This window comes from Lampetra planeri, chromosome 64 (genome assembly GCF_965212315.1).
Source record: "Lampetra planeri chromosome 64, kcLamPlan1.2.h2, whole genome shotgun sequence".
NCBI lineage: Eukaryota > Metazoa > Chordata > Hyperoartia > Petromyzontiformes > Petromyzontidae > Lampetra > Lampetra planeri.
In genome coordinates this window covers 1,213,907-1,236,995 of record NC_136170.1, presented here as the reverse complement: position 1 = coordinate 1,236,995, position 23,089 = coordinate 1,213,907, and the positions used below count along the sequence as shown (strand labels likewise).

The window sequence follows — 23,089 nt, the reverse complement described above, 5'->3', positions numbered from 1 at the left end:
GCATGTGCTAATTGGTGGACATGCTATGCTCAAATAAAATTGCATTTATTATGCCAATTATTACCCACATCTTTAAAGTATCATCAATTTACGTAAAAAATATTGGAACTGCCCGGGAGCTTAATATATAAATTTGTATGCCCAACAAAACTGATGGGGTCTGGTTGCTTAAAGGTCAGAGCACTGTGCTGGCACTGCTGAAATCCTGCTTTTGAAAATGGGCAGTCGCCTCTGATAAAACTGGGTTTTGAAGATTCACGAGTTGATTTTTTCTGCCCATTCAAGATATAACTGCACAAAATAACCTCATCACATAAAATTAGATGTTGCACTTCAATTGCCTACATTACAGATCTGAGAATTTAAAAAATATCAGTTTGATTGCCATGCAACAAACATTACTCCCAGTGACAGAGCAGGTGGGAATTTCTGCCCCCTGCCATGTGGAATAGAGCTCACCTGAATGGCTCTCAGAGGTAACTCTGCTATATTCTTCCTACGGCTGTTCTTTAACATGGTGGGTCCGACTGGTCTTCAAAGTTCCAAATTAATTATTAATCTCATGGCACAAAGCCGCAATGGCCTAACTGGCCGTATAACCTCAGAAACTCAACCGCACTGCTCATGCTGTGTCCTCAAAGGCTGACGAGCTGGTGTTGACGGACGGAACCGTAATGGGGAGTTCGCTGGATTTGCCGGGGTCGCCGTTCCACGTGCGCCGCATGGGCATCTACACTGTGGTGGAGACGTCGCTCGGGGTCACGGTCATCTGGGATGGTCACACGGCCGTGTCCGTCCACGTGGACCCACAGCTCAAGGTACAGGAGAGATCAGTCACTTGGAATGGCTTTAGCCGGTAGTTGGGGAGTCACTGGCCACAGAGACGACCGTGTGTCACTCAGGGAGCTAACTCCACATCCCAGAAGTTGGGCCGGTACCACTAAGATCCTGGGTTCTGAGTGTCTCTTACTTAAAGTCAGACACACTAAGCAAATATCACGGAGGTTTTAAGCTGGACTTGAACAGGATCAGGGAGTTGACAGCACGGATGGCTGAAGAAAGGGAGTTCTAACCGCTAGGGCAGCATAGAAGAATGAGTGACTTCCCACTGAACGAAAGTTGGCTGGGAGTTTCGACAGAAAGACTAGGTTGCTGGAGCAGCATAGTGCATGGAGGGAAGTAAAGTAAAATGAGTAGAGCTTGGTAGGAGAGTGCATGGAGGGCAGTAAAGTGAGACGAGAGCCAAGAGACAGGCAGGGTTTAGTCCATGGAGGATATTAAAGATCTGGGATTTGGAGCCAGTGGAGGGATCGGGAGGATTGGAGGTGAGCACTGTGCGAGCGTGACCCCTGTGAATTTCCCCACAGGGTCGCGTGTGTGGCCTTTGCGGAGACTACGATGGCAAGGTGGCCAACGATTTTGTGACGCGCACGGGCTCGGTGGCAGCGAGTGCTCCCGAGTTCGCCGCTGGCTGGAAGGAGTCCGGCTCTGGGTGCCCTGACCTTTCGCGAGTGTCCGACCCGTGCACCATAAACCACCATCGTGAGAGCTGGGCACACAAGCAGTGCTCCGTACTCAAGGATGGGGTGTTCAAGCAGTGTCACAACATGGTACGTGTGTGTGTCTGCGTGTGCGCACACATTTGTGCACATGCGTTTGTGTGCACAATCGCATTTGTTGCGCGTGTGATGCATTTGTGTGTGCATGTTCATTTACTTCTGCGTGCGCGTGTGCATTTGTGTGTGTGGTCACACGTTGGTGTGTGTGTGTTTGCCTTTGTGCATGCTCACATTCGTATTAATGTGTTATTGTGTGTGTTTATTTTCAGGTCGAGTACCTGCCCTACTACACTGCGTGCGTGCGCGACTCTTGCGGTTGTGACACTGGCGGAGACTGCCACTGCCTGTGCACGTCGCTAGCGTCGTACGCACAAGCGTGCGGCTCGGCGGGCGTGTGCCTACGCTGGAGGACACCGGACCTGTGCCGTGAGTAGCCAACACACCCAGCGGCTATGACACAGAATAGTACAAATAGAGGTGTCCGGGTGGCTCTGCGGAGCTGATAGAAAGTCAGAGTTCAGAGTACCAATCCAACGCCAGGTTTCAGCCGACCAACTGTAGTTGAATCAGATTCCCACGTGTACCCAGTTGGTGGTATCAGGATGTTCACTTAGAACTATGCAAAAACAACCATCACGTACATTTTTTTAAAAATTCATTACTTAATTACGAGTTCACTACCTGATAAAGCTCAAAGCAGTTTTGAGCGAAATGAGGTATGTTGATGTTACATTCAGTCATAAAAAGTCTTAAGCCACCGGGGAGGAGCATTATCAGAATTTCATCAATACATTGTTGGCACGTATGGAGAGGTGCATGCTTGGAATTAAACTGAGACAGAAAGAAGAACACATGGATTGGAGAACCAAACGCAAGTTAGGGACAATATTGTCTGCCAAGAAATGTAAGTGGGCTTGGGCAGAACATGTTGCTGAAGGGATGATGACCAGTAGTTGAGAATAATGATGCAGTGGCAGCCAAAGGAAGGAATGTGACTGAGAGCACATCTACTGCGGAGATGGAGCGATACAATCAGCTCGTGTGCAAGAACTAGATTGATTTGAAGACCGTGACAGATGGCAACGGCGAGGGGAGGCCTTCTTCCAGCATTGGATAGTCGTAGCTTATGTTAAGGATTGAGAAACAACCTTCAAAATCACTGTTAGGCACGTCATTATAAGATTCTAATGCAGGGGGTTTTAACCTTTTCTTGTAAATGGACCATGATGGGAAAAACGGACAAATGGGGGAAGGCACTGGAGTGTCTTTCCTACAAAATATATGTATACGATTGGCTTAGTCAGTACAACTATGCTGCCCATTTAAAGCAAAGCTTTCAAGAAAATTTATTGTGAAATGTTGAATACATTAAATGCACGGGGATGCATTATAAGGCGTGCCTGACTGCAACTATAGGGCATAAATTGGGCTTTCCCAGTTGCTCGCTCCTGGCACTTTCTCCTTCAGTCTATATGGTTAAATAGGGGTTCCTTGTATTTTTGTGCATCTGTATGTATCTGCAACTACAAACGTATTGCTATGTTTACATATGTGAGTCCATGTTTCTACATTGGTGTGTGTTTATATACACCCGTGTGCTGTCTGGTGTTTATTCATGTACATGTATGAGTGTACTTGCACGTATTTACCTACATGTGTATGAAGGTGTATGTGAATGCATTGTCATACATATGTGTCTGTGTGCAGCGAGTGGTACTGCAGTGGTCAATGCACTGCATTACGATAATTGGAAACCCAAGTTAAATTCCGACTCATGGCCAATATCAGTGATGATTATCTGAACTGGTCATGAGCCTCCTTTAAATCGACTCGGTCTGAAATGATTACATGGTAAGGTGTGTAACATTGGCATTGGGGAGGCACAGGCGATCTGGCGTAGTCCTTATCACACCACCCTTGAGTACCATGTTGGCTTGAATAGGTATATGGGTATTTTTTTGTCTTTATACGTATATGTCTTCACGTTTATGTGTGTTCATTGACGTACGTTTGTGTTCATATGTAGGTGTGTTCATTCACTTACGTATTTGTGTTCTCATTTCTTGGTGTTTCTCCATTTATGTGTATGTGTTTAATCACTTGTGTGTTTGTACGTGTGCAATTTATCTTCCACAGCGCTTGGCTGTGACTTGTACAACAAGGATGAGGATCAGTGCGAGTGGCATTACCGGGAGTGTGGCCGGGGCTGCCAGCGCTCCTGCACCAACAGGAATGCCATCTGTACCGCTAACCTGCCCCCGCTGGAAGGTGAAGCCACTTCTTGGGTTCCCGTGAAACCACATTTATTGATCGCAGATGCCTCTCTTCATGTGGACGGTTTGGCATGTGCCATGATTTTAGATAAAACCCTTCAGTACTTCCGCGTCTCCACGAGCCACATAGCTCAAGCGTGAATTCGAGTTGCTGTCCCGGTGGCGCGTTTCTGGATTTTTTTTGGTCAATTCAAATTTGCCTCCAATTAGGGCTGCCACCCAAATATTCCGGGTGGGTCTTGCTTCACAGGCTAGCTTGCATTCCCTATGTTAGAATTCAGATAGAGAAGAAATACATAACCAAGTATGTTACATTAGCAGAAACATAGAATTTTGTTTTCAATTTAATAATTTATTTGTCATCAACGTGGTCTTGACCTCTGACTCGCAATTATATCTGGGAAAGTCTTACTCAGAAACATGTCTAGGAAAGACCTGCTCAGCTCACGTGGTAACTCAAGTAACTTGGAAAGTCATGGAAATTTTTTTTTTTAAAGTGAAACTTTAGTTATCTTTCATATTGTAGCCTGCACAGAAATAAAATAAAAAAATCATTGAGTTGGCTGTCCCATGGAAATGCATATTCGCGTTCCTCTGACATTGTGAGCATAATTAATATGTGGGGCAGAAAGGCGTTTTTTTATATGTCAGAAATATAGTAAATCTACTATTTAAAGAATATAAAATCCAAAAATCGGTGGAAATCAATTTTCAACCAACCCTCAGACCAGGCACTACTCCAGAAATTCAGCCATTTAAACTGTGTTTTCACCATTGACTCGATATCAGAGAATCTTCTCTCTGGTCTGGTTCTTGATCAAATTGAGCCAATGTCTCCATCGTCAACCACACAGTAAATAGAATTTTGAATCGGGTTCTAATCATGCAGCATGTTGGCTCCCATGTGACCCTGTGATGACACCATATGTGTAAATATTTGATTTAAAAGTGCATTCTGGTTCCTGTAATTTTTATCATCTGATTTGTGTCGTCTGTTTCATTTAGTGTGCTAACCGTAACCCCACAGCAGCATTTATTTTTCATGAGAAATCCATAAAGTGTTCGAACGATTGAAACTCATTCACGCGATTCAATGTATCGTGAGCGATCTTAATAACCGATTCTAATGTGCACCGTGACCTCCCCACCTCTGCAGGCTGCTACCCGACCTGCCCGAGTGATCGGCCGTTCCTGAACGAGAGTAGCATGACCTGCGTGGAGCAGTGCGACTGCGTCTCTAACGGAACCACCTACAAGGCTAACGACAGGATTCCAAGCAATAACTCGTGCGAAATCTGGTGAGCCCGCAGTTCACGCACAGCGCTTGCAGCCGGCCTTGTTCAGTGTGGTGGCGTACGCCTGTGTGATCCAACGCTTCGGAGACAAAACTTAGTGGATCACAGAGAGATTTGTGAAATTCCAAACCCACTGGTCTGTGAGGTTGCCAAGAGATGGCGATACAGCTATTGGGTTCAACTGTTGTAAATGGTAGAGCAGATGAGCAGTGCCGGGGCCGATAAGCCAATTAACTGGTCAAAGGAATTTATTTTCATAATTTGGAACTCATTCACATGAACTGCATATCATAAACTTTCAAAAGGAATTGCATTCATTGATAAAAGGAGGCATTATCTTGACATACATACATACATGGAAAATGCATACATACAGATATGTACAAACTAGCGGGAAGTACCCGGCATTGCCGGGTTTTCAAAAATATTTCAAAACTACTCTTAAAAATCTAAAAGCAGTGCATACTGACTGTGGTGGTACCTGCTATGATTTCAGCAGTGCATACTGACTGTGGTGGTACCTGCTATGATTACAGCAGTGCATACCGACTGTGGTGGTACCTGCTATCACTACAGTAGTACATGCTGACTCTTTAGCAGTATTTATTGACTCTATAGCACAAAGTACTCACCTGACAGAGTGGCGTGGTGAGGCATAGTCCCGTGCAGAGCCTCCAGCCTCGCCTAGATTGTCCAGCCGGCTGAGGTGGCACCTTGGCAGGCTGGGGCTGGGCTGCTACCCCCTGACGCCCCCCCCCAGACACGATCTCCCCGGCCGCTCTGCAGTAATATCTACGGCATATAGCGGTAGCATCTAGCGACTGTATAGTAGTAATAACTGCACGCATCGGGGTGGCGGGGGACATCACACAGTGAAGAATTAACGTCAGCGTTTAGTGTATCTTTATAGCATTTTTAACGCGAAAGAAAATGTCCCCCTCACTCCCACTGAAGGCGTGCGACTTGGCATGGGCCGTCCCCCCCCACCAAAGGTGCGTGAGTTGGTATGGTCGTGCGCGCGTCATAAATAAATAAATAAGCGCGAAAAAACGCACTAAATCGATAATTATACATTTTTAAAGTTGACGGATGTGAAAAAGGAATAGTGCTTGCTCACCGCGGGGCTTACGGCTTGGTACCTGGCTATTTTCTTTTTTCCGTAAACCCCACCGTTGGAGAGGCGAATCGTTCGCAAGCGCGCGAACAGACACAAACCCACAAACAAACCCACAAACAGACAATTTTTGACTTTAATTTTTATAGATTGTGAACATTTTTGCTTCTGGGAGGAAATCAGATAATTATTTCAAAGATACATTCATACGACAGATCTTTTAACAATTTTTTATGAATCTGATATAACTGAAAATTAGGCCTAGATATGAAATATCTCATGATGCAAATATTTTCTTTTGGATTGACCTAAAAACGTGACATCAAAGGAGAATAAAGCACTTCCATATCATTGCTTTCGTACTTTTCCAGTAAAAAGTGTCGTAAAGATAAAATCTGAAATTGCGGCAAAAAATCCGACATTGAATTTTTTTTATCTGAAATTCATCCCTAAAACATACAAAATAAATAAGGCCTTCCCACGTAAAAAAAAGTATGTAATTTTTGCACATCCAATCAGCCGCACGGCCTTCTGGTAGTGCATCTTATCAGCAGCATTGGTTCAATGCAAACAAACTGGTCTGGTTTTGATATTCATTGTCTCATCGGCAGTCAGCCTTGCTTGAACCAATAAGAGTTTACTGCCCGATTTTATAGGCAAGGCCCCTTTCCACACTCACAACGAATACAGCTTAGATGATTATGATGTACTACTATAACTTTTTTTTTATTTTACCAGGTAAGGCCCACTGAGCTACATAGCTCTTTTCCAGGAGCGTCCTGGCCACATATAGCTCAACTGAGTGGCTTTCATTATTTGGAAAATTTTAGCAGCCAAATACTCTAAACGCACGTTTCTGAATATGGAGAGAAAAACTGGAGGACCCAGAGAAAATCCACGCGATCATGAGGGGAATATGAAAACTCCAAAGAAACAGGCGTCAGGGTCGGGATCTAACCCATGACCTCCTGTGATCAATCAATATGTGATCAATCAAGCAGCATGTCACAGAGAATTTGACTTGATAACACATTTATACCCCTCAAAATGAGCCTGAGCGAGGTGGCAGAGTTGTGCTTGCATTTGCTCTCAGTCCCGTTTGTCGCTTGTACGCTATTAACATGGGTCTGTGTTTTCCCATCAGTTCCTGTACAATCGACGGCATTTCCTGCACAATTATCCCAGGTAAGCACAACCGTACATTCCACCATAGAATGATCCCCATGGTGGTAAATATACATGTAAATTTTTCAAGCCACTCCCCACAGCATGCAGATTGTGGTTATTGTGTGACCATACTTTATCACACTGGTCAGCACAGGTTAGTGAAGGTGGGGAGCATAGATGTAGCAGCAAGATCAAGATCCAGAGCTGATTCCATCCAGTGCATTTCATCCCTTGCTTTCCTCTATAACAAAATCCCGAATACATTTTTTTATTTAGCAATTTTTTTCCAGCAAATCAGAGTATTTCCTGTTTTATTAAAGGCACATATGTGCACTATAATTGTGCAAATTGAAAAACAAACAAAAACATGAAATTCACCCTGGTGAAGTGCTGGAGGTAGGTTTATGGTTAGGGTCAGGATCATTAGGAAGGCTTTTTCTCGTGGAATGTTTGAATAGTTGGTTATGGTTCGGCTTGGTCGTTGGTTTTCTTGTTAGGGTTAGTAGGATGGTTAGTACTGTACTAGTGCCTGGTGGGATAGTTGTTTGGGGTTAGATGTAGGGCTAGCATTTGGTTGGCTCGTGTTCTCTGCCCGTAAACTACTTGCCTGTTTTCTTTATAACATATCACCTATTTAATTTTTGCTTGCTTTTTATTTGTCTGGTTTTTACAGTACCCTGTTTGAGATTTCAAACGTCTCAACTTTCTTGTTAGACATTTGTTGAGATGTAGAGATGGAATTCATATGACACCATGTGTTAATCCATGTGTTAAGTTCGAAAGTCAGCTGGAAGCCCTATTCATTATTGTTTTTTAAACGAATTGTAGCACGGAAGTTTAGCTCAGTTGTTGAATTTGCGCAGCCAGCCAGACTGTTGTGGATTCTGATTTTATTAGGCTTATCAAAGTTTATTTTAGGTCCATAAAGGTCAAAGTGAAGGTTCCAGACTTAGGGAGGGGCAAGGCCATTGATGGATTTAAATGTGAGGGCAAGGATCTTGTTGTCCACACGATTGTTAATAGAAAGCCGGTGAATATTGGTTGGGTAAAGCACCCGGTCTGTGGTAAAGTCACGTAGAAGGGAAATAATAAAATAATAACAATATAAAACAATAAATTCTTATTTTATTATTTCCCTTCTACGTTACTTTACCGAAAGAACCAAGAATATGAATCCCTGCAGTCACGAAAGCTTTAAAGCAAAATTTATCTGTAGTTTATTGAGAAATGCTGCAAGAAATCTAGCCTTGATGTGACGAAAGCATGGATCAGGGTTTCAGCAGCAGCAGGGGTGAGGTATGGACAGGCAATCTTGTGGAGGTGGAAAAATGTAGTCTTAGTAACTGAGGAGTTGTGGGGAAGGAAGCTCAGCACAGGTACCAGAAGGATGCCAAGTTTGCAGACAATGGGGATGAGGATCCATCAAATGCTGACGAGAATCAAAAATTATAGCTCCTGTTTTTCTGACATTTAACTAAAGAAATTTCGAGCTCATGAAATAATATAAATTTTATAAACAGTCGAACAGCACTTCTATAGCTCTGAAATCAATGCTGGAGGCATAATGGTGAAGTTTAGTGTCATGAACCTACGTGTGAAAGTCGACGCCATGCTTGCGGATGATGTTGCTGAGGGGTATCATTTAAGTGCTCAGAGTTTTTTTTTGCATGATAAGTGAAGCAATTTGGTTCGAATAAAATCATGGTAGAGTATTTCAGATGTAATCAAGAAAAGTCTGTGACAGGGAGAACACTTGCAGGGTGGAACTGGGCAGGTTACCTAAACGAGTGTAGGAGTGATACCCATAGGTTGGCGACCAAGGGGAAGAGCTAAAGCCACATGATGGTGATCGTGAGACTATTAGAGTGGTCCTTGAAGGTCATGTCCACTCTGTAACAATAATAATTTCTGAAACCAGGTGGTCAGACAATGTAAGAGCCATTCTGGGATTAGGGTGCAGCAGTACAACATCATTGGGCAAGATAAACTCTTGAGCTTCAAGTATGAGCAGTTGAGAGTTGTGTTCTCTCGCAAACACATTAGGAAAGGGGTTGCTTGTAAATGACGTGAAATGTTGCCCATATGGTTAGCAGCATGAGTTTCAATGCAGTGTTGAAGAAAAGTGTTTAATCTAATAATGGAGTTGTTTTACTTTTGTTATATAGGGTGTCCACAAACCACGTCTACTATTACTGCAACAACCACAGAATCAACAACTACAACCTCATCCTCAACAGTTCCTCCAACAACTATCTCAACTACCAGCGAATCAACAACTACGCCACCACCCACAACAACACCTCCATCAACCACCTCAATAACAGAATCAACAACTACACCCCCACCCACAACAGCACCTCCATCAACCACCTCAATAACCGAATCAACAACTACACCCCCACCCACAACAGCACCTCCATCTACCACCTCAATAACCGAATCAACAACTACACCCTCACCCACAACAACACCTCCATCAACCACCTCGATAATCACCGAATCAACAACTACACCACCACCCACAACAACACCTCCATCAACCACCTCAATAATAACCGAATCAACAACTACGCCACCACCCACAACAGCACCTCCATCAACCGCTTCATTAATCGAATCAACAACTACGCCACCACCCACAACATCACCTCCATCTACCACCTCAATGATCACCGAATCAACAACTACACCCCCACCCACAACAGCACCTCTGTCTACCACCTCAGTAATCACCGAATCAACACCCCCACCCACAACAACACCTCCATTTACCACCTCAATAACCACAGAATCAACAACTACACCCCCAACCACAACAGCACCTCCATCTAGCACCTCAATTACCACCGAATCAACAACAATTGAATGCATGTGGGCATCATGGCACAGCATTGACTACCCCAATGATAATACTCCATCCAATGACAATGAGACGTATGCTCACTACCAGGAGAAGACAGGACATGCCATCTGTGAGATTGGTGTTCCCACCCGCATAGATTGTCGGGCAATAGGTTATGAAGAAGCGAATTTGTCAGACACGGGGACTGGTATCACGTGTGATGTCAACGAAGGGCTCCTGTGCTTAGATGAATTGCAGGATCCGTACAGTGGAGGATGTAAAAACTATGAGATCCGAGTGTGCTGTCTACCAACTACGACACCACCCACAACAACACCTCCATCAACCACCTCAATAACCACCGAATCAATAACTACACCCCCACCCACAACAGCACCTCCATCTACCACCTCAATAACCGAATCAACAACTACACCACCACCCACAACAGCACCTCCATCAACCACCTCAATAACCGAATCAACAACTACACCCCCACCCACAACAGCACCTCCATCAACGACCTCAATAACCGAATCAACAACTACACCCCCACCCACAACAGCACCTCCATCAACCACCTCAATAATCACCGAATCAACAACTACACCCCAACCCACAACAACACCTCCATCAATCACCTCAATAACCGAATCAACAACTACACCCCCACCCACAACAGCACCTCCATCAACCACCTCAATAATCACCGAATCAACAACTACGCCACCACCCACAACAACACCTCCATCTACCACCTCAATAATCACCGAATCAACAACTACACCCCCACCCACAACAGCACCTCCGTCTACCACCTCAATAACCACAGAATCAACAACTACACCCCCAACCACAACAGCACCTCCATCTAGCACCTCAATTACCACCGAATCAACAACAATTGGATGCATGTGGGCATCATGGGGCAGTATTGACTACCCCAATGATAATACTCCATCGAATGACAATGAGACGTATGCTCACTACCAGGAGAAGACAGGACATGCCATCTGTGGGACCGGTGTTCCCATGTTAATAGATTGTCGGGCCATAGGTTATGAAGAAGCGAATTTGTCAGACACGGGGACTGGCATCACGTGTGATGTCAACGAAGGGCTCCTGTGCTTGGAAGAATTGCAGGATCCGTACAGTGGAGGATGTAAAAACTATGAAATCCGAGTGTGCTGTCGACCAACTACACCCTCACCCACAACAGCACCTTCATCAACCACCTCAACCACCGAATCAACAACTGCACCCCCACCCACAACAACACCTCCATCTACCAACTCAATAATCGAATCAACAACTACACCCCCACCCACAACAACACCTCCATCAACCACAATAACCGAATCAACAACTATACCCCCACCCACAACAGCACCTCCATCAACCACCTCAATAACCGAATCAACTACACCCCCACCCACAACAGCACCTCCATCAACCACCTCAATAACCGAATCAACAACTACACCCCCACCCACAACAGCACCTCCATCTACCACCTCAATAACCAAATCAACAACTACACCCCCACCCACAACAGCACCTCCATCTACCACCTCAATAACCACCGAATCAACAACTACACCCCCACCCACAACAGCACCTCCATCAACCACCTCAATAACCACCAAATCAACAACTACACCCCCACCCACAACAGCACCTCCATCTACCACCTCAATAACCGAATCAACAACTACACCACCACCCACAACAACACCTCCATCTAACACCTCAATAACCACCGAATCAAGAACTACACCCCCACGCACAACAGCACCTCCATCTACCACCTCAATAACCGAATCAACAACTACACCTCCACCCACAACAGGACCTCCATCTACCACCTCAATAACCACCGAATCAACAACTACGCCTCCACCCACAACAACACCTCCATCTACCAACTCAATAATCGAATCAACTACACCCCCACCCACAACAGCACCTCCATCAACAGCACCTCCATCAACCACCTCAATAACCGAATCAACAACTACACCCCCACCCACAACAGCACCTCCATCAACCACCTCAATAACCGAATCAACAACTACACCCCCACCCACAACAACACCTCTATCAACCACCTCAATAACCGAATCAACAACTACACCCCCACCCACAACAGCACCTCCATCAACCACCTCAATAACCGAATCAACAACTACACTCCCACCCACAACAACACCTCCATCTACCAACTCAATAATCGAATCAACAACTACACCCCCACCCACAACAACACCTCCATCAACCACCTCAATAAACGAATTAACAACTACACCCCCACCCACAACAGCACCTCCATCAACCACCTCAATAACCGAATCAACAACTACACCCCCACCCACAACAGCACCTCCATCTACCACCTCAATAACCACCGAATCAACAACTACACCCCCACCCACAACAAGACCTCCATCTACCACCTCAATTACCACCGAATCAACAACTACACCCCCACCCACAACAGCACCTCCATCAACCGCTTCAATAACCACCGAGTCACCTATACCATGTGTGTGGTCCGAATGGTTCAATTCTGATATCCCCAACTTAAAAAATGAAGGTGATGATGAGACATTTGCACACATCAGGGAGAGTGGTACCGACATATGCCCTATGAGCTATCCTGTGGATATCGCGTGCCAAGTGGTGGGTTCTCCAGATTTAACCTTCCCAAATTTTGTGCAAAATGTCACTTGTGATGTCTCCACTGGACTTCTCTGCCTCAATAAGGATAATGCCCCATTGTGCAAAGACTACCACATTCGAGTATGCTGTAATCCGATAACCACTACGCCCCTCACAGTGTCATCAACAACCATACAATCGACTGAATCTCCATCAACAACTGTAACATTCCAGCCTTCAAGCAAATCTTCAGCAACCACTTCAATAACTTACAAACCAACAACTGTGACAACAACCGTGACACTGCCAACCACAACAGTAACATCCGTTTCAACAAAAACGCCAACAAAATCGTCAAGCACAACGCCATCGAAATCTACAATCAACACGTCTCCACAAACTCCCACCTGCCCTCCAGTAAGTACTGAACCAAATCATGTTTTTATTCTGAACAGATACTATCACCGCTATTTTAACAGTTAAACGTTTTTGGCTATTCAGATAAGAGGTATTCTAAATTGTTTTTAGAAATGTATTAACAGTTGTTAATGTAATCAATCCATAATTTACGTTTCTAAGGCGCATTTCATTCTTAGATCCCATGGGTAAGCAAATTTTGTCTCATGGTTATATGATAGGGGCGCAACTATGGGGGGTATGCAGCGTATGCGATGCATAGGGTCCCAGTTGACCACAAGGGAGTCTCGAATCAATAGATAAGAAAAAATGTTAAGAATATGTTTTTAATGCATTAAAAGTTACCTGCACTCTACCATGGACCAAGCCCACTTAACTCATCTGGCTATGATTAATCGATGATAAAGTTGTGCGACCCACCCCCTTTAAGGAAATCCTAGACCGATGGGCCAGCATGAAAGCAAGACGCATAATAACTTATTTTATTGTACCCTTACATCTTTTATTTATTTAGCGATACTGTGAAACTGCCTTCTTCTAAACATAATTCACGGTGCAACTGAATTTATATATAGTTATAGCCTACATATTATTGTATATGGGTTAAAAACATCCGTATTCGTATCTTGCATAGCCCCGTCATTGAAATAGGTCGTGCCCCTGATTATAGTCTTCCTTCATCCACAGACTCCATTAAATGTATATGTCACTCTATCTCGTGTGTTTCCAGATATATAAATATGAAATAAAGTTTTCAGTCCCATTAAAAAAAATATTCTGCAATTGAATGAGATCCCTTCAAGTGAACTCTTATCCAAACAAGGGGCTCTGCATTCCATGTGTGCGCTGCCATATGGAAGTAAACCCAAGGTGTTGTTTGTTAATTCACCGACTGGGGGAGAGTTAAGGGCAAATTAACTGAATAAAAAAACATGTAATGTGATGGTTTTTTGAGCAGCAATTTGGTGACTGGGCTGAGACTGTCAACCCGCTTTTACTTTAGAATTCAGTTAAATCACTTATGGCTGAAAACAGGATTCTGGCCCAGAATTTCAGGGGTGCCATCTCATTGGTTATAACCCTTGAGCTACCCAGCCACTACCAAGTAGCATGTTTTTTAAATATCGTATTTTCATTTCACTCGCATAACCGTTTACAAAACCATTTCAGATATGATTTGCCACTAGTGTTAGCCGTGGCAAATTCCACATGTTTATAGTGTATTGCGCTGTCCATTATACCATTAAGATGCGGTTGCATTTCGATGTTTTGTAAACGTAAATGCATGTAATTGTATGTACATATTGTTCTTACTTTGGCATGTCATCTTGTATTTTCTAACAGTGCAAAACCCCAGTCAAGCCAGTATGTGAAAACAAGGCTCTACCACAACTTGTCAAGAAAGGATGCTGTGAAGAATACGAGTGCCCATGTGAGTTTGTAGAGCACATTCAGATGGCCTTCACATTTTAAGCTGGGTTTTTCAACACCCCACTGAGCTTTGCCAATTATTGTTTTACTACATGCTCTTGTTCTATTGTAGGTGTGCATGATGGCTGTGAGAGCAGTCAACCTGCCAGGAAATGACAACACAGCACTAGTTGCAGTCTACCTATAGATTTTGTCCACTCTCTGGATAGTGTCTGTGGATTGAATCCATCTGTGCGGAGCTTTCAGTGTTATCCCCTTGTATGCGTGGGGATTTTCTCTGGGTACTCCAGGTTCCTCCCACTAAAACATGTAAATGCAGAACGCTTCTAAAAATAAGCGTTACGACTCTTGAGACAATTAAAGTAGAGGTTTTAGAGGACTAAAGCCAAATATGGCATATATTTGACCGTTCAGTGTTCCAGGTAGTTTCATACGTATGATATTAAAGTTAGTGTAAAACCCACTACTACTTCTGTGAAGTGTTCACAAAAGTCTAAGGCTTTTGGCATCCGATTAACAGTATAAGGCAACTTGTGTCAGTTCCCAGCATGCTCTGCGCTCCTAGCCACCATATTATGTATCACCCTCGAGTAGGCTTGCTTTTATTCGGCTGCCATGTGCACAAACAGCCAATCAGAGCCAGCACATTAGGCACCAATAATGGCATTTTAGTAGCCCCCTCATTTTGACACAAATGTTGGTCATTGAGAAGCTTTATGAAAGGAAAATGACAAGTGTTTTTTTAAGCTAATGGGTTCTTTTATTTTACCAGTTGAGATCTACAGGACATACACCTGGACTCTAGTTAAACTACAACAAGGTTACAAGTTTGCCAACAGGTTAGACTCAATTGAAGATATAAGGTTTGATCATTAAACCATCGGATAACAGTTGTAATTTATGAAGTGAAAACATTGAAACTGAGCTGGGCAGGACACTGAACTGGATTATCAAATGACTGATATGAAACAAATGGCCAATTGAGGGAAAAAGAAACAGAGGAAGGCAAAAAATGTCATGGTGGGATGAGATCGGACAATTTTGAGCACGCAGGATGGAGGTGGTAAGAGAGTGTGAAGAGTGGAAGACAGTGGTGGGGGTGTGGGGGTCCTTTTTCGTGTAGTGGGATGCTGAGGGTTAATACATAAATAATGCATCTTTGTGTATAGCAGGATGTAGGTAGGGCTGCTTGATTATAATGCTCTATTTTCTGTGTGTGTGTCCACTTTCACCTCCCTCCCACCCTACCCCCACTCTTAATGCAGGTTTTTGTAAAGGATGGGGAGATCCTCACTTTTTGACGTTTGGCGGCAATAAATATGACTTCCAGGGGGTGTGCCAGTATGTTCTGGTGCAGCAGATCAATGGTTCTGGGATAGACTGGAATTTTCACTTCAAAGTGCTTATCGACACGTATGATTGTGGGGCCAAAGATGGAGTTTCGTGTCCCCAGAACTTGATCATTTCCTACGAGCAGTACGAAATTCGACTGGAGCGGACAAACAACACAACCAACGTAAAGGTATGGGGTAAACTTAAATTGACAATTTATACAATAAATATGTGAGTTAGACCTCCAGGAAATGATGGTTTGGGATTGCTTTGTTTTCCAGGTATTATTGAATGGGATAATTACACAAACTCCCTACATAATTCCAGGTGAGTTGCTCTGATTTATATTTGATTCAATGCTGTACTTTATTTTACGTGTTTTCTTTTTGTTAGAATGGTGACCCAAGTCACTCTTGCAAATGCGAGTTACCATCTGATTAAACAAATAAACTTGTCCTTGAATATGAACGACTGCTGGGGGAAGTATTTAGGCCTGAATACCGAACGACTTAGTTTGATAAGTTGTGACTTGAAATAACTGTGATTCAATAAGATAGGTTTGGACAAATACACCTCGTAAATTTGGGACATCATTTAGGGATGGCAACACTGTTCGAGTTCAATATTACAGCAGCAGCCTCCATGGCTCCTCAATTCCCACGGTGCAAGCTGCAATCACACTGTCAGCTGATTGGCTGGGTCCATTGGGAGTAATGATATAATCCTCAACAACCGCTGCCGCGTCCTTAGGCTTGCAATTTCACTCGGAACCGCATATTTTTTTAAAGTTACTTTTCAACCTAAATCATCTTGGAGTCAATTACAATCGCTGTGCTGATACAGAACGGATCTTCTTTGCAAACTATCTGGGTAACTGGCTAAATGAGACTTTCATTAATCCATTAATTGAATCGCAGCCTGCTGGATAGTTGGAGCATTTTCTGTACTCCGACCCAAGATCGCAGTGATCCGGTGCATGGTGGTCGCCCATCCAAGCACTATCCAGGCTCAATCCTTCATAGGTTCTGAGGTCTGATAGGGTCGGGCTCATTCCAGGTGATTTGGTTATAGGCTAATATTGTGCACTGTATCTACTGAAAATGTTTTACTCACGGAGTACCGTAATTATAGGGGAAATTACTCGATGACCCAAATCTTATCTGGAATGCTTATATCGACTTTCAAGGTGGATTGGAAAGAAAAGTAATGTTCTGCATTTTCCAATATTGTATACCCAATACTGCGCTTGCTGATAACCTTCCTAAACAAGCAGGCTTGCTCTAAGAAGTCTAATTAATTATAATTAGTACCATTAATATATGTTACAACAATGTATTCTTCCATAGACAGCAAAATGCATTTGAGACAAAAATGTATGCAGATTGTTTCGTGACGAACCTGTACCATTTGTGAAGGTGATTTCTCCATCGATTACACTCAAATCACCTTGACTGTGTACTTCGAGAAGATTAACTCTAGGATAACCTTTGATGGCCAATTGTTCGTCATTGTGCTGTCACACGCAATCTTTGGGAACAAGACGGAGGGGCAATGTGGTGAGTGTCCATTTCACGTTGCTGCAAACGCGAAGAGTGCTTTCTACAACACATTCCACTTAGCATACAATGCAATCTTTATATATATAAAAGGCAAAGTTGTGAATATGTGTGTCTGTTCAAAATGTTTAGCGTACTTCCCGACATGCAACAAACTGGAAAATTGCCTTGTGGGTACCTTCCAGACTGTACACCATGCAAAAATTGTAAAAATACACTTTTTTGGGGGGGGGGGGAGCTCAATAATGCATATATTTTTTGCACGGCAAGTGAGCTGTGACGTCAAATTTGTCATGTGACCCGCGCATGTGGAAGCATAAAACATTGTAGTGTAGTGGTTAACGCGCTGCGCTACGAACCCGGCGACCCGAGTTCGATACCCACTCACGGCCACCACCGGTGACGATTATTTTAACCAGTCCTGGGTCTCCCCTAGGTCGACTCAGCCTCAAAAGAGTAACTGGTGTGGTGTGTGAACATCGCCACTGGGGAGACAAAGGCGGGCGGGCGTGGTGCTGTCAACCACACCCTCGTTAATTTATATAGCATTTAAATGCTACCACATCTCTGGACGCTGTACAGAAATCAGTTGGCATAATAAGGATAGGGAGGCAGTCATTTTCATAGTTTGGGGTCCCATTTTGATGTATTCATATTTATTTATACTGTCTCGTTCATATTATCTTCGTGATATATGTTTTGTCTAAGTTTTTTCCACCATCACATAATGTGCATAGTTCATACATAGCAGATTCATCGTGCAATTTGATTCTTTGGTGGATTAGAGTTATATATATAAAACCCACCCTTCACCTGTTGGCCCTGCCTTTCAACAATTTCAGTCACATTTTGATGAACACTGATTCCACTCACCCCTTTCCAACAACCAGACTAAATACATTTTTTTCTCTCTTCTGTTTAGTTTAATTTAGTTACCATTTTCTCAGTGCCATCCGCACTTCAGGTTTTTGCTGAATGTAGCACATTATACATCTTGGATTTAGAGATTGACCAAACACTCACACTCACCAGACCAAAAAGTGAAACGCAATAGCCATTAACTGTTCAAAAGTCCTAGGCGTAAGGCAACTCCATTCACTTCCCAAAATGAAGCATGAGCTTAAGTAGTTGGTTCCAAACTGGTGGGGTCACGTGGCCCTGGGGGAGGGCGCAGGCTGTGCAAAGGATACCGTGCAGGACCATTTTTTGGATGTGTGTGGGGACTGTCGGCGCACACTGCGGCAACAAAACACACTCCTACACAACAGAAAACAAGTGCCTTACGAACACAAAACACTGATACACAACATAAAACTAATTCCTGAGTAGCACAAAAAATACGTGTACACAGCATGAAACAAATGCCTTTATAACACTGCATTGGCGTGTACGTGTGATTGGTCTGTATTGTAGCCTGAGTAACCTTAGTTGTGTTTGGTAACGTATGTGGGCAGCGGGGCACGGGGACTAATCAACTTAATTGGGGGGCCTCCATAACAAAATCTAGGGAAAGATGCTTTAGGGCATGCGTCTCACTTTTCCATTGGTTGACCCTGCCAACCAGGGTTCCCCTTGTGAATGGAGGAGCCCTAAAGCTTCTTCCCCTAGATTTTGTTATCGAAGGAACCTAGTTGTGAATGGAGGAGGAGGCCGAGTGGTTGGCCACAGGCTTCATAGCTGCATTAAATGGACCGTTAATGTTGAGACTTGGGGATATGAAGGGAGCTCGCTTGGGGGCTTTGCCAGGTAGGACCCCTGGGAAGGGAGTTCATTTGCGTATGCTCCGACACTTGTATGTATGTTGAACTTCTTTCGCACCGTTCATATTCAATTGTGTTTATCCGAGGTGCGGGGAAGGACAACAAACTAGACACAAAAAGCAGTTCTAAAGAAATGAGATTTCAATCTAGATTTTTGCATCGGCTAAAGAGGTCAACGCAGCGATGTCCATTTCTTGGAAGACACTTCAGGAAGAAGGCTTCATTGCAGGGATATAGATATGCAGAGTATTTGACTGCTATACATTTTCACATGATAAGCCACTTCGTTGAGCTGTCATTTGCGGCCAGGTTGTTTCTGAGAAAAGAGCTTATACCTCAGTGGGCCTTTCCTGGTAAAAAAAAAATAGTATATTTTTAGTTTATAAACGTTCATTGCCTGCTGGATTCAGGGCATTAAATAGGAAGTATATTACGTATATTACAATTATATGATTTAAAAAAATGTCAACATCTGTTATAATTTGGGGTAATAGACCATTTGGGTTAACCGTTTGTTAAATACTTTAAATTGTACGTGAATTGAAGATTCCTGACACGAATGGGTTGTTTGACGTTTCAGGGAAGTGCAGCAACGTCCCGTCGAACGATTGTCGCTTGCCAAGCGGTGTCCCAGTTTCCTGTGCAGCCATGGCAGGTGCCTGGAATACGACCACGTGTCGAAACCCCGCACCACCAACAAAAACACCAATCACAACAACACCTTGCCCATCCCAGCCCTGCGACATCCTCAAGAGCAGGTGTGTGTACATATATATAGTCTTAATTGTTGAGTCAAAGCACACACGATTATGATTTCAGTAATATATAATGCATTGTGAGGGTGCTCTACAACAGGTCAGAACCCATTGAGATCGGTTACATAATCCAGAGTGGGTGGGGCACAAGCCCTCTGTTTTTACCAGTTACGTATGAATGGTGGGGCAATTTGCTACGATGATAAATTAGATTATGATTATTAATGTGATAATGATGATAATATAGGTCAACTCCTTGCATATATAAGGCCATATTGGCATAAACAATTTTCATGTATTAACTGTGGCAAAATTTTTTGCGTAATGAAAACAAAAATGAAACAAGTACTGAGCCTTCGATAACGCCTTTGTAAATTAGGGAGAAGACTGACACATTTTCCAATTTTACGCAATGGGTTCTTTGTTTGAGCTTTATTTGCGAACCAGCCTGCTGCTTAATTGCTGATGTCACAGTCTTTCAATATGGGGGAAAAGTATGATGGTCCAATGATTCAGCATTTTGAAACACGTGAACATATTTTATTCTTATCGATAAAAGGATAGTTATTGTTTTAGACTCTCCTAATAGCTGTTTTGGTACAGTGTCTTCATCTGAAACCTGATTGCTTTAAATGTAAGAGAGTCATTTTAACACGTAGGCTTTCGCGACTAATGTCATCCATAATACAGTTTTTTTTGGGTTAGATCGCGTAAATATATAAATGTGTCGTTAAAGCCGCCACTACCCGACACAGCCAATTAGTAAGTTTTATCTCGTAAACAACATTCCAACTCGTTACTAGTACAGCACACTGGTGTGTTGGAGAGCAAAGCCACAACATTTACACTATGAGTACGACGTTTCGCCAGCAAGTTGTAATTACGGGTTTAACGACACATTTATATATTTACACGATCTAACCCAAAAACCTGTATTATGGATGTAAGAGAGTATTTTCCACCAAATGAGGATCAAGTTTTTAGTTTTACTAAAACAGGTTTAGTAATGATACATGCAACGCGTGCTTTCTAGACAGCAAGAAGCACGAGTGTGACCAAAATATAGGTCCTCCCATCATGCCTGGAATGTCACGTGACATCAACATACTAGGTGCACAATCCCTCCAGTTTTGTTTTAGATCTCCATCTCAAAAATGTAAAATATATATTTTGTGTATATTAAATATTCTGACTCTTGTTGCCAGCCTGTACACTTGATTTAGTTTATTCAGTGTTTTTGACAATATACATAAATAGTACATCGGCACCTGTGTACCAGTTTCACCTTTCATAGGGGTCACAGTCATCACCATAATTAGTCTGACCATGCTGCCCATAGTTCTACATAGTTCTTGCTTCACTCTTATTTCAAGTGCCTTAATAGGTGCTTGCTGACAGCACTCACCACAACACTTACCCCAGCAGCCTACCCGAGGATAAACTTATGGATTTATGCCTTTGCGTGTGCAGTTTGTTCGCCCAATGCAACAAAATATTGTCCCCGGACATCTATTATGATTCTTGCGTCTTTGACAAGTGCGCACAAAAGACGAGCAATGCTGCATGTGCCAGTATCAAGGCCTACTCCAAGGAATGTGAAAAATTTGGCTTCTGCATTCCATGGAGGGAAAACACAAATGGAATATGCAGTAAGTACCCTTGCAGTGAAGTGTTTTTTTCCGTACATTTAAAAGTAAAAAGATCCAGCCATTCTCCATCCAACAAATGGATGTCATGCATAAGGATTATGTGACTGTACTTCACCACCCTAGTTTGTCAGGGTTGGTGAAGAGAGGGTAGGACTGGTTCTGACATCACTCGCCATGGCTGGGAATCAAACTCGGCTCGCCGTGTTAATAATGCAGTATCCTTTGCTACCTCTGCACACCGAAGGAAGAACATATACTGGGTGGTAAATACAGTTCACCAACTCGCACTCACTCGTGTGGTGAAGTATAATGGGTGTGGTGAAGCTATATCAGCTATAAATATCTACATATCTTTAGTACGTCACGATTGTGTGTTGTTACAGTGTACTGTAATATTCTGTATGTTTTTGTTTACAGATATCACTTGTCCAGAAGGAAGAGTTTACCATCAGTGCAGTACAACCTTTGATAAAAGCTGCAATTTGAAGTAAGATGTATTAAAATTGTAATGTGTGAATTTTATTGATATCGGGATTTAAGTACCGTATTCTTGTCTGTCTATGAAGTCAAAAGAAAACAGGGAGATCGACACATCAGTCTCATGGGGTCTCTACATAAATGGTGTGCTGTTTTCATGGCTACTACCAACCGGTTTTCTTGGGCCCAAGAAAAACTTAAGGAACTGAGTCAGGGCCCTGCCTCTGGTTCCTATCACTCTGTGAGCCACTCGTGTTTGTGGGCTCAGCCACGCAACTGCCCCCTACCTAATCACGGCAGGTGAAAATATTCCTTATGGGGTGGGGGGGCTGAAATATATTTTTCATGAAATGTTTTAATGAATTAAATGTGTTTTCAAAGTTTCTGTTAAAAAACAAGAGAGCACAATTTTGTCAGCTGGGCAACCCGGGGCTGTGGCTATATAAGTGGCCTGTAATCCTTCCCGTGGGCGTTGAGGCGCTTATAGCCTGGCTCACCCGGAGAAGGCGACAGCATAATGTGGAACTCCCATCTGTTCCATTTGTATAGGATAGAGCGTCGGCCCCCTCGCTACCGTGTGTTTTCTGTGAGCGCTACAGTTTCCTCCGACATGTAAAGAATCACATAATTACTCAATAAAATCTTCATATTTAGGCGACTGCAGAGCTTGGGAAATTGTTGGTGCCGGCCCCACCGCTTGGCTGCCTTCCCACTTGTCTGTGGTTCGTCCCTCCGAGTTGTTGTCTCTCTCTTTGTGGAGTGAGCAACAACTGTGCACGTTTCAAGTAAAAATGTCTTTTAGAT

The 23,089-nt window shown here is 43.3% G+C and overlaps 1 protein-coding gene across 6 annotated transcripts in view; it reads left to right on the top strand.

Moving 5' to 3' along the window:
* Window positions 1-23,089, top strand: part of LOC144737071 (uncharacterized) — a 69,736-nt gene that overhangs the window by 26,111 nt on the left and 20,536 nt on the right. For 5 of the 6 annotated variants that reach the window (XM_078619728.1, XM_078619727.1, XM_078619726.1 and 2 more), the window contains exons 23-36: window positions 642-818; window positions 1,368-1,610; window positions 1,829-1,985; window positions 3,696-3,827; window positions 4,989-5,130; window positions 7,386-7,426; window positions 9,574-13,325; window positions 14,670-14,757; window positions 16,022-16,278; window positions 16,370-16,415; window positions 17,504-17,644; window positions 19,985-20,162; window positions 21,630-21,808; window positions 22,226-22,295. In XM_078619728.1, coding sequence (XP_078475854.1) covers window positions 642-818; window positions 1,368-1,610; window positions 1,829-1,985; window positions 3,696-3,827; window positions 4,989-5,130; window positions 7,386-7,426; window positions 9,574-13,325; window positions 14,670-14,757; window positions 16,022-16,278; window positions 16,370-16,415; window positions 17,504-17,644; window positions 19,985-20,162; window positions 21,630-21,808; window positions 22,226-22,295 — 5,603 coding nt within the window. The remainder of the gene's footprint in view (window positions 1-641; window positions 819-1,367; window positions 1,611-1,828; window positions 1,986-3,695; window positions 3,828-4,988; window positions 5,131-7,385; window positions 7,427-9,573; window positions 13,326-14,669; window positions 14,758-16,021; window positions 16,279-16,369; window positions 16,416-17,503; window positions 17,645-19,984; window positions 20,163-21,629; window positions 21,809-22,225; window positions 22,296-23,089) is intronic. The other variant, XM_078619725.1, reaches the window with a different exon arrangement.